Source organism: Chelonia mydas, chromosome 1 (genome assembly GCF_015237465.2).
Source record: "Chelonia mydas isolate rCheMyd1 chromosome 1, rCheMyd1.pri.v2, whole genome shotgun sequence".
NCBI lineage: Eukaryota > Metazoa > Chordata > Testudines > Cheloniidae > Chelonia > Chelonia mydas.
In genome coordinates, this window is record NC_057849.1 from 246740333 (window position 1) to 246759942 (window position 19610).

The 19610-nt window shown below is 44.2% G+C and overlaps 1 protein-coding gene across 3 annotated transcripts in view; it reads right to left on the minus strand.

The window, feature by feature from the left end:
- SVOPL (SVOP like) overlaps positions 1-19610 on the minus strand; it is a 46481-nt gene that overhangs the window by 25890 nt on the left and 981 nt on the right. Inside the window, exons 2-10 of one of the 3 annotated variants that reach the window (XM_027834481.3) lie at positions 15502-15642; positions 14437-14528; positions 13317-13415; positions 12574-12645; positions 11504-11628; positions 7854-7917; positions 5275-5400; positions 3329-3457; positions 1174-1247 (exon numbers count right to left, since the gene is read on the minus strand). In XM_027834481.3, coding sequence (XP_027690282.3) covers positions 1174-1247; positions 3329-3457; positions 5275-5400; positions 7854-7917; positions 11504-11628; positions 12574-12645; positions 13317-13415; positions 14437-14528; positions 15502-15580 — 860 coding nt within the window. In that variant the 5' untranslated portion in view covers positions 15581-15642. Of the gene's footprint in view, positions 1-1173; positions 1248-3328; positions 3458-5274; positions 5401-7853; positions 7918-11503; positions 11629-12573; positions 12646-13316; positions 13416-14436; positions 14529-15501; positions 15643-19610 lie in introns of those variants that run through there. The other 2 variants (XM_043541532.1, XM_043541540.1) reach the window with 2 other exon arrangements.

Below are 19610 nucleotides of genomic sequence, written 5' to 3' on the forward strand. Positions count from 1 at the left end.
CAATGGTATTATTTACAGGCTGGGGCAGTGGACCCTAAAAATGTGTAGCAATGCATGTTTGTGCCGGGAAATTTTTCAAACATTCATTCCTGGTGGAACCTGCCCATTGAATATTTAAAACAAATCCCTGATGCTTCTTTTACCAAATCCTAGGACCATCAGAGCTTCATTCTCCATTCTGTGCAGTGACTTTTAAAATCAATTTTACGCACCGTCTGATGGGGGAAGCTCATATATTGTCATGGCTCTCTGTCAAGAGCAGAGTATTAATGACGGCAGCCTTGTTGCAACATCATCAACTAATTCGGCATGTCCCTCATCATAAACAGGCTAAGAAATGGATTTTCACTCCCCCCCCCCCCCCGGCAATTGAAGAAGCGAGCCTCAGAATTACAAGCTATCAAAAGACCTGCATACCAAATGCAAGGAGAATGCTAAGTACATAGAGGATGGGAAAGTAAACCTATGGAGCCTATAAGCTGATTTATAACTGTAGAAAAACTGTATTTTACAAAAATAGAAAAATCATAAAAGATGCAGGGACCTATATGCAAAGATTCTGGGTCACTGAGCTTCCACACACCCATTATCAGCACATTACAATTCTAGTCTGCAGTGGTGTCATAGCTGCATTGGTCCCAGAAGCTGAGAGAGAGAAGGTGGATGAGGTATTATCTTTTATTGGACTAACTCCTGTTGATTTGAACTACACAGAAGTTGGTCCAATAAAAGATATGACCTCACCCACCTTATCTTATTATAATTCTAGACAATGGTGCCATTAAAATATAGATTGATCTACTTCAGGCCTACTTATGAGACTTCAGATGAGAGTCATCTTTTGTTCACTTTGAATTTTCCAAAGCCAGTGGAATCAGTAAGAACTAACAACATTCTGTCTGGAACCTATTTCACTGGTACTCTGGCTGTGCTACCAAAGCAGGTGGTGGAGCACCGGTTCTCGTTTTGGGAAAGCCAGGGGTGAGAGAGCAATCTTAAAACCAATCCAGATGTTCCCCCCTATTCCAGCTACACCGGATGTCTCTGTAGGTCACTCAGAGTCTGATCCAACTTGCTTTAGAGTCAATGGGAGACTTTTAATCAGGGTCCTACCCCACCTCATATGAAAGAATTACGTTAAAAACAATAACCAAAACCAAATAACATATTTACCATATGATCCATATTTGCAAAGTGGTTCGTAAGTATTTGGAGTCCAATAGGTCACAGAATCTACCTCTTCTTTCCTGCAAATTATTTAATAGAAAACACAAGTTTGGAGAAGTATCTTGGCTCTCTGGACTAATTTTCTGGTGCTACCATGTATTTCTACACACTAATATGTTTGCTGAGCTGAAAGGCAGACATGTAACACACTGCAGCAGCACACAGATGAATCTGGAGATTAAAGAGCACCAAAAGGGAAAAGGTTGTAGAGAGAATGTGTGGGGATGTGGCCGTGATCCTGTAAGTCCAAGTGCAGCCCCACTGACTTCCACAGGGCTCTGAATGTTCCCAGGCTCCACTTGCATGGAAAAATTTGCTGTATTATGGCCTAAGCTGGGAAAGGTGTTGGTTACTTACTTGTTTCTGGTTTGACTACTGCGGTCTGAACTGACCGCAGTTACCACTTGTATGTAACATTTTATGTTACAAGACATAAATGCCGTAATGAGAAACAGAGTCAGAAATTAGAGGCTGTACGCTTGCTTTTGTATTCTGCATCTAACCAGCTGTCAGACATTGGGCTAGCAGATATGAAAGTGAAGACATGTAGTAACAGCTAGAGGATTGGTACATCTAAGGCAAGATTCTTGCTGCCGTGAATGTGAAGAGAGTCAATTAATCATCACTTGTCCCAGGGGAGGGGGAAAGAGTTCACATGAATGTTTCGAATTGATTTTTTCCTCTTTGTTTAACATGGCTGTGTGCATAACTTTAAATTTTAATAGAAACAGCACAGAGCCAGTGAAATCTCTTTACAGAAATTCTACAGAGCGTATAGGGAAGGCCTTTCTTGTTTAATCCTAATGCCAATTCAATAGTACCACATTGCATGAGTTGCCAAGGCCAATGCTAAGTGCCTGTGGGATTAGATAAGCAGCAAACAGGTCTAGAAGAGGGACCCCTCCGAGCTGGGTGATGGTGTTGAAGATTCCCATGGTTCAGGTCTAAGTTCCTTCAATCTAACTGTGGGCTCTTGAGCCACTCACACCGTGATGTTCCCTTTAATACTGATATGCAGGGCCTGAGCCATATTGTAACCAATAATGACTGCTCCAGTGCTCCCGCACCGTCAAGTGCTCCAGCTCCATTCCCCCACATCTGCCACTGCCCGGGTGTTGCCGGTCATGACTAGTACATGCTTGTCTTGTAGTTCTATCTGGAAAGGAAGGAGCATAAGCCCAGTTTCCCACAGTTCATGATTCTTTTTCACTCTTGGTCTGTCTGTTCTCCCTGAGTCACTTGTATGTTTCTATGGGCCCCCATCTGAGGAGTTGGACTGCATACCTGAGGCAGCAAGCCATGCTTAACTCTGTCCAGCCATGGCACAGGGAGGGGGGGAGGAATCTTTGTAGCTCTTTATCTGGAAATGTGCCACCTGGAGAATTTCCACACTTGATACTAGCATGCCCTGGAGCTGCATGAGGAATCTTACCGATACCAGGGTGCAGTTGTCAATCATTGAGTCAGGCCAACAAGGGGCAATTGTCTCATGTCAGAGATGAAGGCCTTGTCTTTGGCTGGGCTAGCATTACTCCGAGGTGCTTTGATCTCTGACTCAGAACCAGATGGTTCTTCTTCATGTTCACCTACAAGCTATGCTCTTGCAGGCAGGTGATGGTGGTTTCTGTGTCCTGAAGGGCCATTTCCCTCAAAAAGGAGCTTGGATGAACAGATCTTCCAGGAAGGGAAAGACATGAATTTCCTGCACCCGGAGAGCTGCTGCCAGATCTCTCAGCAACTCAGAAAAGACTGCTTAGGGATCTCACCAGGTCAAAGGGGGTGCTCTCTACTGGAAGCCTTTTTTATGGTAGCGAAAGCAAACATTTCCCCAGCATTATGTTCATTTGAATGAGAAGAAGAATATAATAAACAAGCCCATTAAAATGAAAGGGCTAAGATTTCTCTCTTTTAAATAGACAAATGACAGCTTCTATCATGGCATTCAATATTCCTTTGGAATGATGCCTGATATAGTAGAAACGCATAGAACATGAAAAGCTTAAGCAAGATAGCCCTGTCCCCTAGAATCCCAGTAATCCTGTGCCCCAGGAAATATCCAATCAACCATCAGCGTGATGAGAGAAGATATTTTAACTCTCACATTAACAGACTCCACCAAGATCCCTTCTGGCATTACTGAGCGGTTCATCTTGGCTATCTTCTCCAGTGTTTCAACAGCGGCTTTGTTATTTCCAGTAGATACATTGTACCGAGCAGACTCTGGAATGAACTGCAAATACAGGTTGGTTAGGAAGAGCTTTAACCGCTTAGGGCAGCAAGACAGAGCTTTGGTTAAGTGCCAGGAGACAGTGCACAGACCCAACAGTTATTGGATTTCCCCTTCTTTTTGCTGTTTCCCATCTGCATGGTTCAGTTTTCCAATCCACTGAGAATGCACATTCGTAAATATTAAGCCAGACCCTCAGCTGGCGTAAATTGGTGTCACTCCATCGACTGCAGTGGAGCTATGTTGAGTGACCCAACCTGAGGCTCTGGTCCAGTCTATAAACAGTGCTAGATAAGTGTTCTGAACAACAGCAATTCCTTGCACATATTCAGGGAGTTCTCAGAGAACTAACAGAACTACTGATCTCCGTTCTACAGCCATTCTGGGACAGCCAACCAATAAAAAGAAAATGGCTTTTTTAAAACTGTGGGGAAACCAAACCAAAACAGTGAAACAGAAATAATAATTAAACAAAACCTAACTTGAATCTGACATTGTAAGCTGAGACTAACAACATACCTCTCCTTCTTAATAAAAGCGTCCCAGACTTAAAAGAGATTTTGGGTTCATTTCAAGGGATGCACAAAATTGGGGGACATTAGTTTAGCTGGAGTGTTTCACTCATCCCTCGTATTGATCACAAAATAAGTAGAACTGAATGAATATTACAGAAAGCGGTGCTTGAATTTTTAAAGGCATTTGCTTGGCCATGCTTGTGCCTCTCGTTTTGTTATTTCCATGAACAAATCATGCAGCATAGTTTTACTAGAAGAGATGTTCAGAGAAGTCAAATTTCAAGACATGGGTATTTACAGAGATCCTAGTTTATATTTGCAAGCATACGTATTTATCTCAGTCCATGTCTGCACTGGACTGGTGTGATTGCAGTTTGGACTGCAATCGAAGGTGTGATTGCAGCTTGGACAGGCATAATATAGGCCTAAATATAGCAGTGAAGATATAGGAGCACAGGCTTCAACATGGGTTTGGAAAGTGAATCCATATTCTAGGGGACCAGGCAGTTTTGTACTTCACTGCTATTTTTAGCTGTACTAAATACATTAAAACTAGAGCAATGATGTCTCCCCAAGCTGCAAATCACATTTTTGCCTGCGGTGTAGACATACTCTCAGACATGCTTGGGCACTCATCCAATCAGGGAATGGATTTTATCATCTATGTGATTTATCTGACCAATCACAGCTAATCAACATAGCTCAAATTGCGATATTCACAGAGACTTGTTTACATCCCGTCCAGAGAGAGAAAATATGCTCTCCCCTGAATAAATAAGACGACATTGCAACCTGTTAAAAGGCTAACTTTGTTGGGTACATTGTTTGTTGTGAATTATTCACTTAGTTCTACAAAATGTAAAGAGTTACGAGGATGGGGTATATACAGGGAGGACAGCAACAAATTCCTAAATTTGCCAGCATATGAATTGCAAGCTTCTACGTAATCTAATCCAATCTCATCTCATCTCATCTATGTTTGCATGCCCTTCCCTCCCCCACCACCACAATATCAGAACACAGGGTATGGATCCAGAACACCGATGCCCTTGTTTTGGGATGCTGCTATGAAGGAACAGCAAATCTGTAGAAAGAGGCTGTCTCCTGCAGGTCCCTGCGTGCTGGTGGCTGGTGTCGGGCTCTTCAAAGTTTGTCTCCATGAGAGGGCTGCTGTGGGTTATGGTGAAAGCAGGACCACAGAGGCAGGCTATCAGGTCCTGCTGTCTCTATCAGCCGATGGCAAAATATACCTAGAGATTCCAGACCTAGTGTGTTCTTTTGGGTGGGAGGGAGTGTTCTTCTCACCTTAAATGCCAGGATGAGAATGATGCCTGGAACAGAGGAGATTCTGATCAGCCAGCGCCAGCCTATGGTCGGGTTAACCACTGATGCCAATCCAATAATTAATAAGGAGCCTGCCAACCAAAAGACCTTTCAAATGGAAAGTGAGAGGTTACAATAAAGGAGCCAATGGTTATGGTTTGTATATTTTAACCACTAGTGTTCTCGTTCTTTTCTGAGCAACCTTCCCCAAACACACCATTAGAATATGGTAGAGATTTGACCCAGACACAGTCAGGGAAGTTGAATTTTTGGAGAGAGCTGGGCCAAAGTTTTGGTGCGACTGGGCCCAGGATGGTTTCAGGTAGCTGTGGTTGAACACAGAAAGCCATGTGTGGTTATCATTCCAAATGAAACCCTTTAATCTGCTTCCCTGGTATTCATGAGCCTTTTTATTTGCTTCATTAGTCAAATGAATGAGATTTTTTTTCTTATAAGAATGCTTGTAGAAGGCAATAGTGCTATGAACACTAGTGCAAATAGTGAGCAATACTTTCCACTGATTTTACACCACAGGAGAATCTGGCCCAATACTTGCAAGCATGTGTGTCCTTGAAGTTCTCATGTAGCCGTTAGAAAAAATGCTTTTTTTTATTTACACAAATAAGGTAAGCAACAACAAACAAATTCATAAAAGCCACAACCTGTCCACTGAGTAATCTGGGGGCAAGGGAAAATAAATAATAAATAATAATCAAAGGATTTCGCCTGTTTATAAATCTTAGGCGAGAACAGAAACAATGACTTAAGTGATCAATCCAAAGGCTCAAACAGAGAATAATGAAAAGCAAATACTCATTGCTACAAGACCATGAATAAGCCAGAGGCCAATATATGTTTGCACAACTATTGGTTGACAGGGGTGTCGGAACCAAGGGGAGCGGGGGTTTAGGGGGCCAGGGCCCTTTCGCTTTTTGACCCCCACCCCTAGTGGACCCCACCCCCATCCCCTCCTCTTTCCCCAAGGCCCCATCTCCTGTCCAGGCCAGCATGGAGCCCAGCCAGGGAGGGGAACCTGGGCAGTTGTGGGAGCCACGCATGTGGCTCCTCCACCTGCCCATGGTGTGGCGGGGGAGGCTGCGAGCAGCCCCCGGCCCATGTCCTCGCCCCGGCCCAGGACAGGTGGAAGTGGAGGGTCTGTGACTCCATGCCAGCGCCTCACATGGCTCTCCCTGACCCAGCTCCAGCTGGGGGGGCTCAGAGTCACATCCTGGCGTGGGCAGGGAGCTGCAGCCCCTCTACCTGCCCTGGGAGGAGGGCCTGAGGGGTAGGGACACAGCCAGGGGCTGCTCTCAGTGCTCCCCCACCCCACCGGGCAGGTGGAGAGACCCAGGCTCTCCTCAGCTGCCCACACTGTTCTGCCCACACAGGCTGGGCTCCAGCTCTGAGGGTCGGGAAGAGCCCACACAGGCAGTTGTGGGGAGCCTGGGTCCCTCCAGCTGCCCTGTGCGGGAGGTCTGGGGGACGGGAACATGGGCAGGGGACTGCTTTCAACCCTACCCCCACCCCGGGCGGGGCGGGAGGGGCGCGCGGGTTCCCCGGCCCTGCTCCAGCTTCCGGCTGGGTAGGGGATGGGGCCTCCAGGGGGAGAGGAGGGGAAGTGGCTGGGCCTCGGGCCCCTCACTTTTGGGAAGGCTCCAGTGCCCCTGCTGGTTGAACAATTGGACAAATTCCTGTGTATCAGGAGCTCTTTACAGATAATTCCAGAAACCCATGGAAAAAGTGCTAAATTCATTGGACAAATCATTCACAAGAAAAAATTCAAGCAGCTCCAGATTTAACCAGCCCTTGCTAGGCAGTACAACCTGTCCCAGAGCACCTCAGTCCTAACTCGCAACCATCAATGCTGCTCCATTCCTGGCCACCCAGGGCACCTTTAGCTTTTCCAGCTCTGAGCCTCTCCTGAACAGAAACTGCCCATTATGCCACACAATATGATAAGTTTTTGATGTGCATAAATTGGGGACTCGCATGGGACCACCTAATGAATCTCTTATTATGACCCAAATCAGATTTTGAACTCATCTCCAAAGGTACACAGCACATGTGCTGATTCATTTGTCCTGGGCCAGCCCCAGTTTGAGTACTGAAAATTGCTTCCAGATAGACAGAGTCCAGTCTACCGGCGTGGAGCACATTTCTGTTTCAATTTTTAGCTGCCTATATGCTATTATCTTGAAACGAGATTGAGCAGCTGACCCAGCTTCTGACTGACAGCCTGTCAGGGGCGATACTGTTAGAACAGGCAACGGACGCATTTATCAACCTGGCAACCAAAAGGCTGGACGTCAGCTGTCAATCAGTGTCTCAGTGCCATGTACAGAGCAGCCAATTATCAGAAAAGAAATTGCTTTTCTTCTGCACACTCGTGCACATGTTTAATAATGCAGTGTTGCCTGTGACACACGCTGAGAATGAGAGACCCTCACTGCATGTAATACATATTCAGATATTGTGGAACACATTAAAACTGGCTAGAATTCTGCTTTCTGAGCCAGACACAGGAAATCTGGGACTCTGGGCTGCAATGCATTTAATCTTACCTGAGATAAAGGCAACATATACCCTCGGTATTTTGTAGGCAAGAATTCGGTTTTTATGATAAGTCTGAAAAAAATGCAGAGAGAGTGAGAATCTGCATGCAGCTGAAATGCCAGCTCAGTCAGTTTTAGACTCCACTGTCAGTTAGTAGAATTGAGACTCCACTGTCAGTCAATTGCTCTTTCACTGCTAGCAACTGAAAATTGGGCACGGAACAAATAAATGTGCATAGCGTTTGTGAGCATGTCTCATTGCGTACCATAGAGCCAGATCCTCAGCTGAAGTAAATAGGTGTAACTCAACTGACTTCACTGGAACTGTGTCCATTTACAGCAGATGGGGGTTTGACCTTAAACTTGTAATTCAGTGAAGAGTCTCTGGTCCTTTGACAGAGAGTGTCCCCTCCTCCATGTCAGAGATCCTTTAACGTTACTGCTCCTGCAGCAAAGATTGCTGCCAAATATCGACCTAGTTTAACACAACATGCTGCACAAATATCTGCCCACAGGGACAAGGAGGCTATGTAATGTCAATCCAATAGTACACTTGAGGACATAATCTCAGAATACAAGTATCTGAGTGCTGGCACTTTGCATCATGCACACCTCTAAGGGAAGGATCCGTGGAGCTGTTTGGACTCCATGTTTAAATGCTATGCATTCTGTGTGATGTGAAGTTAAAGAAAGGCTGGTTTTGGTTAGGTATCCTGAGGGGCTTCTCTCTTCACCTGCCTATCCCCAGAGCCTGGAGGTGGGTCATAACCTTTCACATTGGATTGAAGCACTTTGCAATTCATCAGTCTGTTCACTACTCGGCTAGCAGAGTCCCTGGTTGAGAATAGTAACCTCTGCAAGGCACTGTTTCTTTCCCAAGGTCCAAGTGCCCTGCAGCATAGCACTACCAGAGAGAGCCAGTGGAAAAAGGGAGGGAGGGAGGGAATAATGAAAAATGGTGAGTTTTCTGATTTGTTTCCATGTTGCAGGGTTTGAAATGAAACAGTTTTTCCCTAAAACTTTGGTGAAATTTTGTTTTTTCAAAAAAAATTTTAATTTTCAATATTTTTAATTTAAATTCCCTCCCCTTTCTCCCTTTCTGCCACTGAGTGCAGAAAAAGGAATAATATGTGAGTGGGAAAGGGTTCTTCTCTTTTTTTTCTCCCCACCATAACTTTTTGAAACATCTCCAACTTCAAAAAAGTTACAGGGTTTTATTTTTCCTTTTGTCACGCTATAACTTTTCCAGATTTGAATATGTTTTGAAAAGTTAGAGTGGGGGAAAATGGAGGGAAAAAAAACCCCAAATCCAAACCAAACCAAACACAGGGAAAAGTGAGGGGGAAAAACCCAACATACATCATTCAGCTATTACAGTCAGTGGCAAAAAGGTTGGGAAAGGGGAAGAAAAAAAACAAAACCCAAATCCGAAATTTTTGAAAAACCCAACCAAATAAAAATTTCAATTTGAAATCAAATGTTTTGCTTTATTTCTAAATTTCCTGTCAAAACAATTAAAGAAATAATCAAAAATTACAGTATCCTATGAAAATTTTCATTTTTGACAAAACTCCATTTTTTAGCGGGAAAATGGTGGGGGTGAAAAATATTGACCCGCTGCACTTCCAACCCCTGCCTGGGAATTGGGAGTGACTCCAGGCTTCCAACAACGGAACACGCCAAACTAGGTCACCTGGGCAGCTCTCGTCTTTAGCTTTTTGATTTGAATGGACTCCCATGTGTTTATTCCTAGTGGAATTCATGAGCCTTTAATCTCACTTTCCATGCTGAGATTTTCATGAAGGGGGGGCATCTAATATCCATTTAGTGGGGAAAGACTATATGTAAAGTATCTCTCTCTCTCGGGGTTTTACACTGCCTCCCATCTCCACGACATCTGAGCACCTTCCACAAAAAAGAATAGCAATAGCAAATTCCACCGTGGATTTCATGTAATCTCTGGTACTTTCCCTTTTCCAAGTAAAAACTGTACTTGCGGTAGAGTTTTTGTTCTAATTTTTTAGATGTAGTTATTTTCTCCTCTTTTTCTTCTTTTGTTGTTCTTGGTTGGTTGGGAGGTCAGGAGTAAAAGGGCTGACAGTGTTGTGAGTGTCAATGTTACAGCGTAAAGGCTTCCTTTTCTGAAAAGGAAGTACTGAAAGTGTTCGCTATAACACTGACTGTGTAACACTTAACACTGCGGTTTTCAAGTACGCACTGCATTTACATTTCAATACAAACGTACTATTCTCATAAAACAGTCCATTATTAAAACAGAATTGTGTCCATTTTTTTTGTTTACTGTAAAGTAACATTTACACATCTATTCCCTGTTTATTTGTCCCTTATCAAATGTGTTTGATAAGCCATGAGAGAGACAAGGTGGGTGAGACAATATCTTTTCTTGGACCAGACTTCAGGTCTGGGCCTGAGGTAAACCTGAGGAAAGCTATGGCTACACTACAGAGCTTACAGCAGCCCAGCTGCACTGCTGCGAGTGCCGATGCTCTGTGTCAACAGGAGAAGGCTCTCCCGTTGTCTTAATTACTCCAGCCCCCGGGAGCAGTGCTAGCTATGTCGGAGAGAGAAGCTCTCATGCTGACACGTAGTGCTGTCCACACCAGCACTTAGGTCAGAGTAATTTACATCATTCAGGGGGGTAGCTTATTCTCACTTAAACTGTAGTGTAGCCATAACCAAAGACCTGAGGAAGAGCTCTGTGTAGCTCAAAAACCTGTCTCTCTCACCACCAGTAGTTAGTCCAAGAAAAGCTATTACCTCACCCACCTTGTCTCTCTAATATCCTGGGACTGACACAGCTACAATTATCTTGTATACACCATTTGATAAGCCATTGTCATTCATTTAGTGTAAACTAGCTGCCCCTGTCTAATCTAGATTGTTTAGATCTTCGGGAATGTAATTTAAAGCTCTGTTCAGAAGGGTTCCTTGAAATTCTGGTAAAGTGGATGGGGGAATTTCCCCACATTTCCCCTTTATTCCCAGCCCTCTTAAGAAGTCCCTGGTTGACGGTCTACTCCCATGATTGCCCCTGCCTGCCTGAGGTGAAGTAAACTGCCTCCACATCACTCCATGGGCTAAATACAGGGGGAAATGGGGGAAATTCTATGTCCTGATATACACTGGAGGTCAGACTAGATGATCGAATGGTCCCTTCTGGCCTTAAACTCTCTGAAGCATCCAGCCTCTACTAGGCCCAGGATGCTGTGGATTGAACTCGTAATCTGCAGAGCACTACAATTTAATAGAACTCTGTTATCACTTTTAACCGACTGAGTCTAACAAAATTAGATCAGTTCAAAGTGCATTCTAGTCTGGCTACCACAGCTAACCGAGTAGTATAGGTCTTTTCCTCTTTGCCTTTGAAAAAAGGGCACATTAGTCAGCTTGCCAGTAAGTTTTTCACTTGCTTACACTGGTTGGAAAATTTCAATGACCTTTTCTTTGGCATAAAATGAGAATTTATTTTTTCCACACACACCCCTCATGCAACCAGCTCTATCTGTCACATTTAGTAAGTAGTACTTAGTCACATGAGACATGGGGAGAATTCAGCTGATCTCCTCCCCTTAAAAGGTGTCCTTGATTTCTATTTGCCTATTGCTTCCAGGGCTACAGTGCTCAAAGTACAACGTTACCCTTGTGCGTGGCCTGACACACCGCATCCCACCATGGCCCGGAGGAAAACAAACCAGATGTACGATGGGGAAAATGATGTCAGCAAGGAGAAATAGGCCCCCCATAAGAAAGAGATCAGCAGAATCTGGAAGGGAAAGATTAGAAAACATCCCTGTTCAGGACAGCACTTCAAGCATAGGATTGAATGTTTTGCTGACTTGGGGCATAAATAAAGCACAGATCAGCTGAGCCCAAATGGAAATTCAAAGCCTTGGTCTCTGAGACCTTGTCTACACTACAGGTTACTTCAGCGGCAGGAGATATTAAGCTGATAGGAGAGCTCTCGCCTGTTGGCTTACAGAGTCACCAACACCATCACCAGTGCAGTTGCAAGGGCTGTAGCATGGATGTAGCCCGAGAGACTCTTTAAATAAATAGAGTTGGGCGAGGCTTCCTCCTTAGTTAACGTCACCTACAGCTCCAGTTGGCCCCATTCTTTCACATTGACCTCTTTAAAGACCCTGATCCAAGAGCAGGCTTTCAAAGGGCTTTAGATCAAGCTCAAGGGGAAGTGAAAAGGACCAAGGATCCATAAAAGCCTTTGAATGCTTCTGTACCCTTCCAACAACCAACCACTGTGCAAATTCGATACCCTCTGACACAAGTGCTCATTGTCATATAGTCTGGCTGCCCATCGTGAGAGACACAAGGGCTCTGCTTCCTGAACCAGTTCTAACTCTGGAATGTGGAGTGCCTAGGAATAGGGTGGTATCCCTTTAAATAGCTTGCGAGCAATCTAATGGTGCCCACCATATTCTGTGATTATGTTTCAGAGGCTTACCTGTAGGAACCCATGTTTGAAAATGTCCTTAATTCTCATCCCAGCCCTGCCACTGATTCACTGTGCAGCCCTGGACAAGTGTATGTGTAAAGGGGGACATGAATAACAATAGCCCCTTCACAAAGATTGATTAGGTGATGTGGTTAAAGGTGTAACTGTCTGGGTCAGTGCTAACTTTATTATTTTGACAGTTCTGTCATCAGGCCTGGCTCTGTTGTTAAAAGGGAATGCTCCAGAACTTTCACTTACCTTCCAGCGGCCATATCTGTCAGCTAAGAGTCCAAAGAGTATACTGAATATCATATAGCCAAAAAACACCACCTAAGAGGGATTAAAACATTGCCTTGGTTAATCAGTAGGGGTTTTTCCACACCTTGTACCTATTATGTGGCACTGCTCTTAAATGTGTGGTTGAACTTAATACACCTGAAACTGAGGGATTAATAGCTGTGACTTGAGCCATGTGTATGGTCAGGTTTACCATTCACAGCTTTCCCAAGGTGGCTTAATCCAGACCTGTAGCATCCTCTACTATTTCAATCCTGGGACTGATACTTCGGATAAACTACGACAAATCTTTAAGAGGGAGAGGATGGTCTTGTGATGAAGGCACTGAACTCAGAAGATCTGGATTCTAACCTTGACGGTGCCACATGCTTGTTGTGTGACTTTGGGCTATTCATTTAGTCTTTTTGCCTCAGTTTCCACAATTGTAAAATGATGATAACATGTCTCTCCCTCAAAGGGCTGTTGGGAGATTAAATTCATTAACGTCTGTGATGTGTTCAGATACTGCCCTGTGGAAGAGTCTATAAATAACTAAAATTAGTATATATTAGGTAGCAATTTTCTGAGTACTCATATATCCCTTTTCTCCATAGCATTGAGCATCTTCCGATCTGGTTAAATGTGCATTTAAACTAAACCAAACAGCTCCTTCCCCTGGCAATGTTTGCAGAGTACAAGCTTAAGGGGTTATAAATGACACATACCGTTGTCACTAAAGCCACCTGCCAGTCGTTAAGTTGCCACTCACAACGGATAAGTGGAGAAACAACAGCTATTAGCATGATCTCCATGGCTTCTACCACCTTCAAGAACAAACACAGACATTTGCAAAGACCAGTTCCAGTGGCAGCACAGTGAACAATTCCTTTGCATGCCGGGGGGGAAAGATCGCAGTCATGCTAGGGCTTGAAATCCAGGTGACCAAACGTCAGGCCATCCATTTGGAACAGTACACATACACTTTCCAGAACCAACCTGGAGCATTCTGCAGGCAGAGCCGAAGGAATCATGGAACGGGCATCTCCCTCAGCCCCTGATATGGAGTATGTCCAGTACCTCTGCAAGGCATGCATACCCCCATCGGTTGTATTACTGGGATTCTCAGTCATTCAAAGAACAGTTACTGTGGTACTGGACTCAGAGAATAACAACCATTTACAAGGCCTACTGGAGGACCCAATCTTTGTCTTCTCCAGAAAGTTGTGAACTCTTGGAAACATGGGGGGAGGGGTTCAGAGGGAAGCTTCTCAAATTATTTTTGGGAGGGCTAGAGACTGACAGGGTCCTCTCTCTCTGCCCATGTGTATTAGTGGAGACTGCTCTGTCCTTCAGACTCTTGAAAAATCAAGCTACTTCTTTCAGTGTCTAACTATGAATTTAAGAGTTTTAACTCTAGGCACCCAAGTTTGAAAATCTTGGCTGAGAAGTGCAATTGTACTACGTTGATTTAATACATGTGACCATGTTGCCCGCTAGTGACTGGTGACAGCAAAGATAAGAGCCTGCTATTTGCTCATAGCTAATGAGATCCCTCTTTTAGCTGAAATTATAACACTTTGGGTGCAGTCACTCTCAGGTCTGAGCCCAGCTGACGACTGTGGTGTTTCTGTGTTTTTCAGGATGGCTTGTTACAAAAAGAAGAAAGGAAAGGGAACTAAGAGTGACAAATGCTGACCCATGTACACCCATGCAACCCCAGTTAAGTCAATGGTGAGTGATAGGTGAGGTCAGAAGTGAGCCTAGAGTCTATGGATTCTGTTTCATATTAATAAAGATACTGTAATAGGATTTTTAGGCTCAAGTTAGTAGACAATGAAAACCTACACCAGTACTGCCCATGACCAGGAAAAGCACTATATGAAACCGCCCAAACCCGATGGTTTCCACAGCCTCTTCCACTGTAAATGTCTTCTGTTCTAAACATCAAAGAGAAAGAGAGTGTTAGAACTGAGACCACCCCTAAGTATGTCCTTGCAAAACAGAACCACTTTTTGTTATTGGCAGGAAAGATGTTGGAAACTCCATCAGTGCCAGAGAGCTTCTTTCAACTAAGCAGCTGTAGAATTATATAGATCCCCAAGAGGTCAGGGTTGCTGGGCACTTTAGAGATTCAACAAAATGAGAGAAAGATAAAATCAAGAGATGATAGATAGCCAGTGAGAATACAGAACATACATGGAAGGAAGGACGAGGTCTATCATCCAGTGCTTTTCATATAGTATTCTGAGCTACTGTATGTATTGCTCAGACCAAGGAAGAATGGTTTCAGGTTAGAGAACTGTACTGGGATGCAGGAGCCCTGGGTTCATTTCCCAGCTCTACCACAGATTTCCTGTATGGCCTTGGGCAAGTCTCTTACTCTGCGGCCTCTGTTCCCCAGATGTACTAGTCAGGATAATACTACTTTCCCCAGCACAGCAGGCATTTCAGAATGGGAGGAAGCCAGAGCTCACTGCAGCCCAGTAATCCTTGTTATTTTAACGGCTCCAGATGACAATTACAAGCTGGCTGCTCTAACCTGTGCTATAGGTCAGGTCAGCCGCTGAAGAGCTTAGTGCCAACTTTACTTTTCCATCTTCAGCATGAGCATGACACAGCTGAGGACTGGGCCCTAGCTTTCCTTGCATAAATTGCTTTAAAATAAGCTTAATAGAAAGTGCTAAAATCTACCTTCAAACTATATTAGGGTAAAATTCACTTGCTGAGTTGCTATCACAGAGTAGCATCCAGGGGGCTGGCTATTTATCCCAGCAGAACCTTGCTCATCCCGTATGGAGGTGGTAGGGCTCTCTGTGGGGAAGCCACACCCAACCCCAACCCAGGGCCAGACTGCCCCTCCTTACTGAGATGTGACAACCACCACCCTCAGTCCAGCTTATATGAACCAACCTTTCTTGGGTTCTTGCCTCTCAGTGCCTATTTCCTCCAGGCCAATGGCATTTGGCACTTCCTTTTGCTGGGCGGCCATCCTCAGCTCTTGTTGGGTTCCCAAAGATGACAATGGAGATTACCTTGATTTCACTTTCTAACCTACAAGATAGTCACAGTCTTAGTAATGAGCCATCAAGTAATTTCCAATGCAAGACTGGTGGTAGTGAGGGCAGTTTAAAGTCTCTTAGTTTCACAGGATGCTAATCGGAAATGTTAAGGGTTCGCACCTACCTCCTCTTGGTGTGCGTTTAAATAAAAAATTAGAAGGGCTGTCACGGACAATTTATTAAAATTGGCAAAGGTCAGTCACCATCCTGGCCTATTCATGAAAAGTCCAATGAAGCTACTAAAAAAGGTAGGATAACACTCATATACCTTCGTGGGGTATCGTGGAGGCTTTTTAATCAACATTTGTAAAGAGATTTGAGATCCTCAAGTGAAAGGTGCTATATGTGCAGAAGTCATTGTCTGAAAGGCACCTAGCATGCTGTGGGTTTGTGTTCGCTCAAGGAAAGGAAGGCAAAGAGGGAATCAGGTAACCTAAATGGGAGACTGTATGAATGGTGACTTTCTAACTTTTTTCCTTAGAGTAGTAATAGACTATCTCTTCACAGAGAGACAGAGTGTGTTTCCACCGAAATCTAAATGCTTCACTGAATCAGGTTGATTTCACCAGAATTTTGTTTTGGAAGAAAACTGGAAAAAAGTTCCAACAACATTGAAACAACCTGTTTTCACGTTTTCGTAATGGAACATTTACATTTTTCATTACAAAAGGACTTTTCATTTAATATTTGATTATATTACATATTATGATGCATACAAAACATTTAAAGGGTCAAAACTGACATGAAAACGAAAAACAAAATGCTTCAGAATTTTCCTTCATGGAGAATTTTGAAATTTTCTGCTTTTGCTTTGCTGCAGAACAAAGCCAAATTTAGAAAGCCCCAAATCCTTAGCAAAATGAAATCTCCCTCCTGTGCACAGTTCTGCTACTCACTCTTAGCAGCAGGGCTTGTTCTGGGGCGGGGGGGGGGGGGGCGTGAGCAGGGCAGTTGCCTTAGGTGCCAACTTCCAGGGGGTGCAGTGCCACTGTGATGCTCAGGTTGTTTGTTTTTCTCCTCTGCTGTTTGGAAGGGGAGTGGGGATGCAACAAAAACATTTTCCGCCCTGGCTGGCACAAGAGCCACCTCCTGTTTAGGGGAGACTCTCGTGTGACACAAATGAGAGCATCGCTCCAGATGAAGTCCCAGTAGGGGCAGGTTCCTCGTTACACACAAGCACTGAGAATGTAATAAAGAGGGTTGTGCTGTTGAGTTGGAATTCTGCCTGCTTTTCCGGTTTCCTCAGAAACAGATCCACACTGGGTTTCACATGAGGTACCAGCAGTGCTGGGGAAAGGACCAGACGCACAACATTAGGGATTGCCATCCTCTTTCTCTGCATTCAATGGGGATTAGCCTGGGCAGCAGCAAAGCAAGCTACCTTAACACTGCCCCGCTCCAGCCATCAGCGGCACCTTCAACCTTGTGCTGAAAGGACAACGTCTCGGGGTGAAGATAGTTGTGGAGGCTGGGATTTGCAAAGACGCCTAAGGGAGTTAGAGCTTAAATCTTCCATGTGTCTGTAAAAAGGGGACAACAATGCCTCCCTCACAGGAATGCTGTGGGGATTATTTCCCATTGGCTAAGCTCTTTTAAAGACATAATGGGCTCTCTAATTGCTAATCATTATTATATCATGCTTTGAAATTAAGCCCAGCAGGTTGGAACACCCTGCACACGTATCAAAAGGGATCGCGCATCTGTGCTCTTAAGCACTCTTTCTTAAGCCCTTCGTACGCTGCCCGAGAACAACACTGCAGTGTATTCTGTGCAACCTAACCCCCCATTATATAACCAGCAAAACACTGCCCGTTGTTGGTGTCGCTCCTCAATGAAAATAACACCATGAGGTTGTTTTGCCCAGCTTCCTCAAACAGTTTTAACCCCCATCTCACATTCTACTGCCTCCGGGGCAGGGGAAACAAGTCCAAAAGATTATAATGGAGGCAATCACAGGTCTCCTCTGCTGGCTGGGGAGATGAAGGTTAGTGTTTTCACTAACGCTGCAGGGCTGTGCGCTTGCCTGCATTCGGGATGTGGGTCCAACTCCCAGTGAAGTCAATGGAAGGCTCTCTTTTTGACGTCAGTGGGAGTTCGGTTGGGCCCCTGGAGAGTTACGCTAAGAAATTCACTCAGTCACCCTCTCAAACACATTCCTCTTCCAGGCGCAGGACCAATGTGCTGTTTCCTATCCCAGTAGGCCCAGCAAGGGGAGAGAGGCAATGGAGGAGAGAAATGTTGACAGAGAGGGTTGAACACTGAAGGCAAAAATAGATAGAGACCAAAAGGCCAAATCAGAAAAGACAATGGTTTGAAAAGAGTCAGAGAGTTTGAGAGAAAAAAAATGAACTGTGACATTTTAAAGAGATGTAAAATGTCAGTTATATTAGTTAGAGGGGAACACAAACATTGAAAAAAATTGAATTCTGGAAGCATTCAAAATTTAGGTCAACACTTTACACTGAGGGATATTTTAAAGGGTTAATAATTGATTAACAGATGTTTTCGATGACGGAATCTTTGTTATAAATTGTTAAAGAGTCCAACAGGTCAATAAGCTGCTTATTGTATAGCTCAGTGGTTCTCAAACTTTTGTGCTGGTGACCCCTTTCACATAGCAAGCCTCTCAGTGTGACCTCCCTTGTAAATTAAAAACGGTTTTATATATTTAACACCATTATAAATGCTGGAGGCAAAGCAGGGTTTGGGGTGGAGGCTGACAGCTCGGGACTCCCCATGTAATAACCTCACGACTCCCTGAGTGGTCCCAACTCCCAGTTTGAGAACCCCTGGCATAGCTTATAACATCTTCCTTTGAGGTGTTTATAACTGTCCACAACACATACTACTCATATCTGTAATATGTTTATATTGTCTCTTCCCAATTCTTAACCGTTTATAAGTGGAAACAATATAAATTGTTACTAAAATGGATTATCTAGAAGAGCCCTTGGAAAGAGAACAGTGCTTCATTCCAGGTTAGAAATGTCTTCTTCACAACTATAAAGGCTAGAGATAAATAAATAACTCTGTCAGTACGTCCTGCCCTAATATTGCTGTGCACTGCTGAAAAGCTGCGGTATGCCAAACCTGAGCTGGCTTCGATGCAGTGAAGTGGTGATTATTATTAGAGTTCAGAGTAGCAGCTGTGTTAGTCTGTATCTGCAAAAAGAACAGGAGGACTTGTGGCACCTTAGAGACTAACAAATTTATTTGAGCATAAGCTTTCATGAGCTACAGCTCACTTCATCGGATGTAGCTCACGAAAGCTTACGCTCATATAAATTTGTTAGTCTCTAAGGTGCCACAAGTCCTCCTTTTCTTATTATTAGAGTGTTTGTGGTGGAGGGTAGGGGTTGGAAGGCAGATGAAAGGAGAGAGACACAGGAGGTCTTTTAGTTAGTAAGGGCCCGATCCAAAGCCTGCGGAAGTGAAAGGAAAATCTCTCATTGACTTCAGTGAGCACTGGACGAGGCCCTAATGCCATGCTTTTACTATTTCAAAGACAGGGTGGGTGAGGTAATATCGTTTACTGAACCAACTTCTGCTGGTGAGAGAGACAAGCTTTGGAGCTTATACAGACTCTTCTTCAGATCTGGGAAACGTACTCTCAGTGAGGCTTGGAGCGCCTTTCCCAGATCGGAAGAAGAATTCCATGCAGTTCGAAAGCTTCTCTCTCACCCACAGAAGTTGGTCCAATAAACAAAATTACCTCACCCACCTTGTCTGGCTAATATTCGGGGACCAACACAGCTACTACCCCACTGCATATGCTGATTCAGACAGTTTGATAGTAAGGTGCCCATCAGAGCCCTAAATCGAGGGTAGTGCAGAGAAAGCATTTGGCAAATCAATGTTAACAGAAGGCTCTACCTTTTTAGTCACTCTCCAGTGCTCCCACACTGGCTGGATGCTTCACAGTTAAATACACTGATAGATCTTTCGCAGTGCCACTGTGGT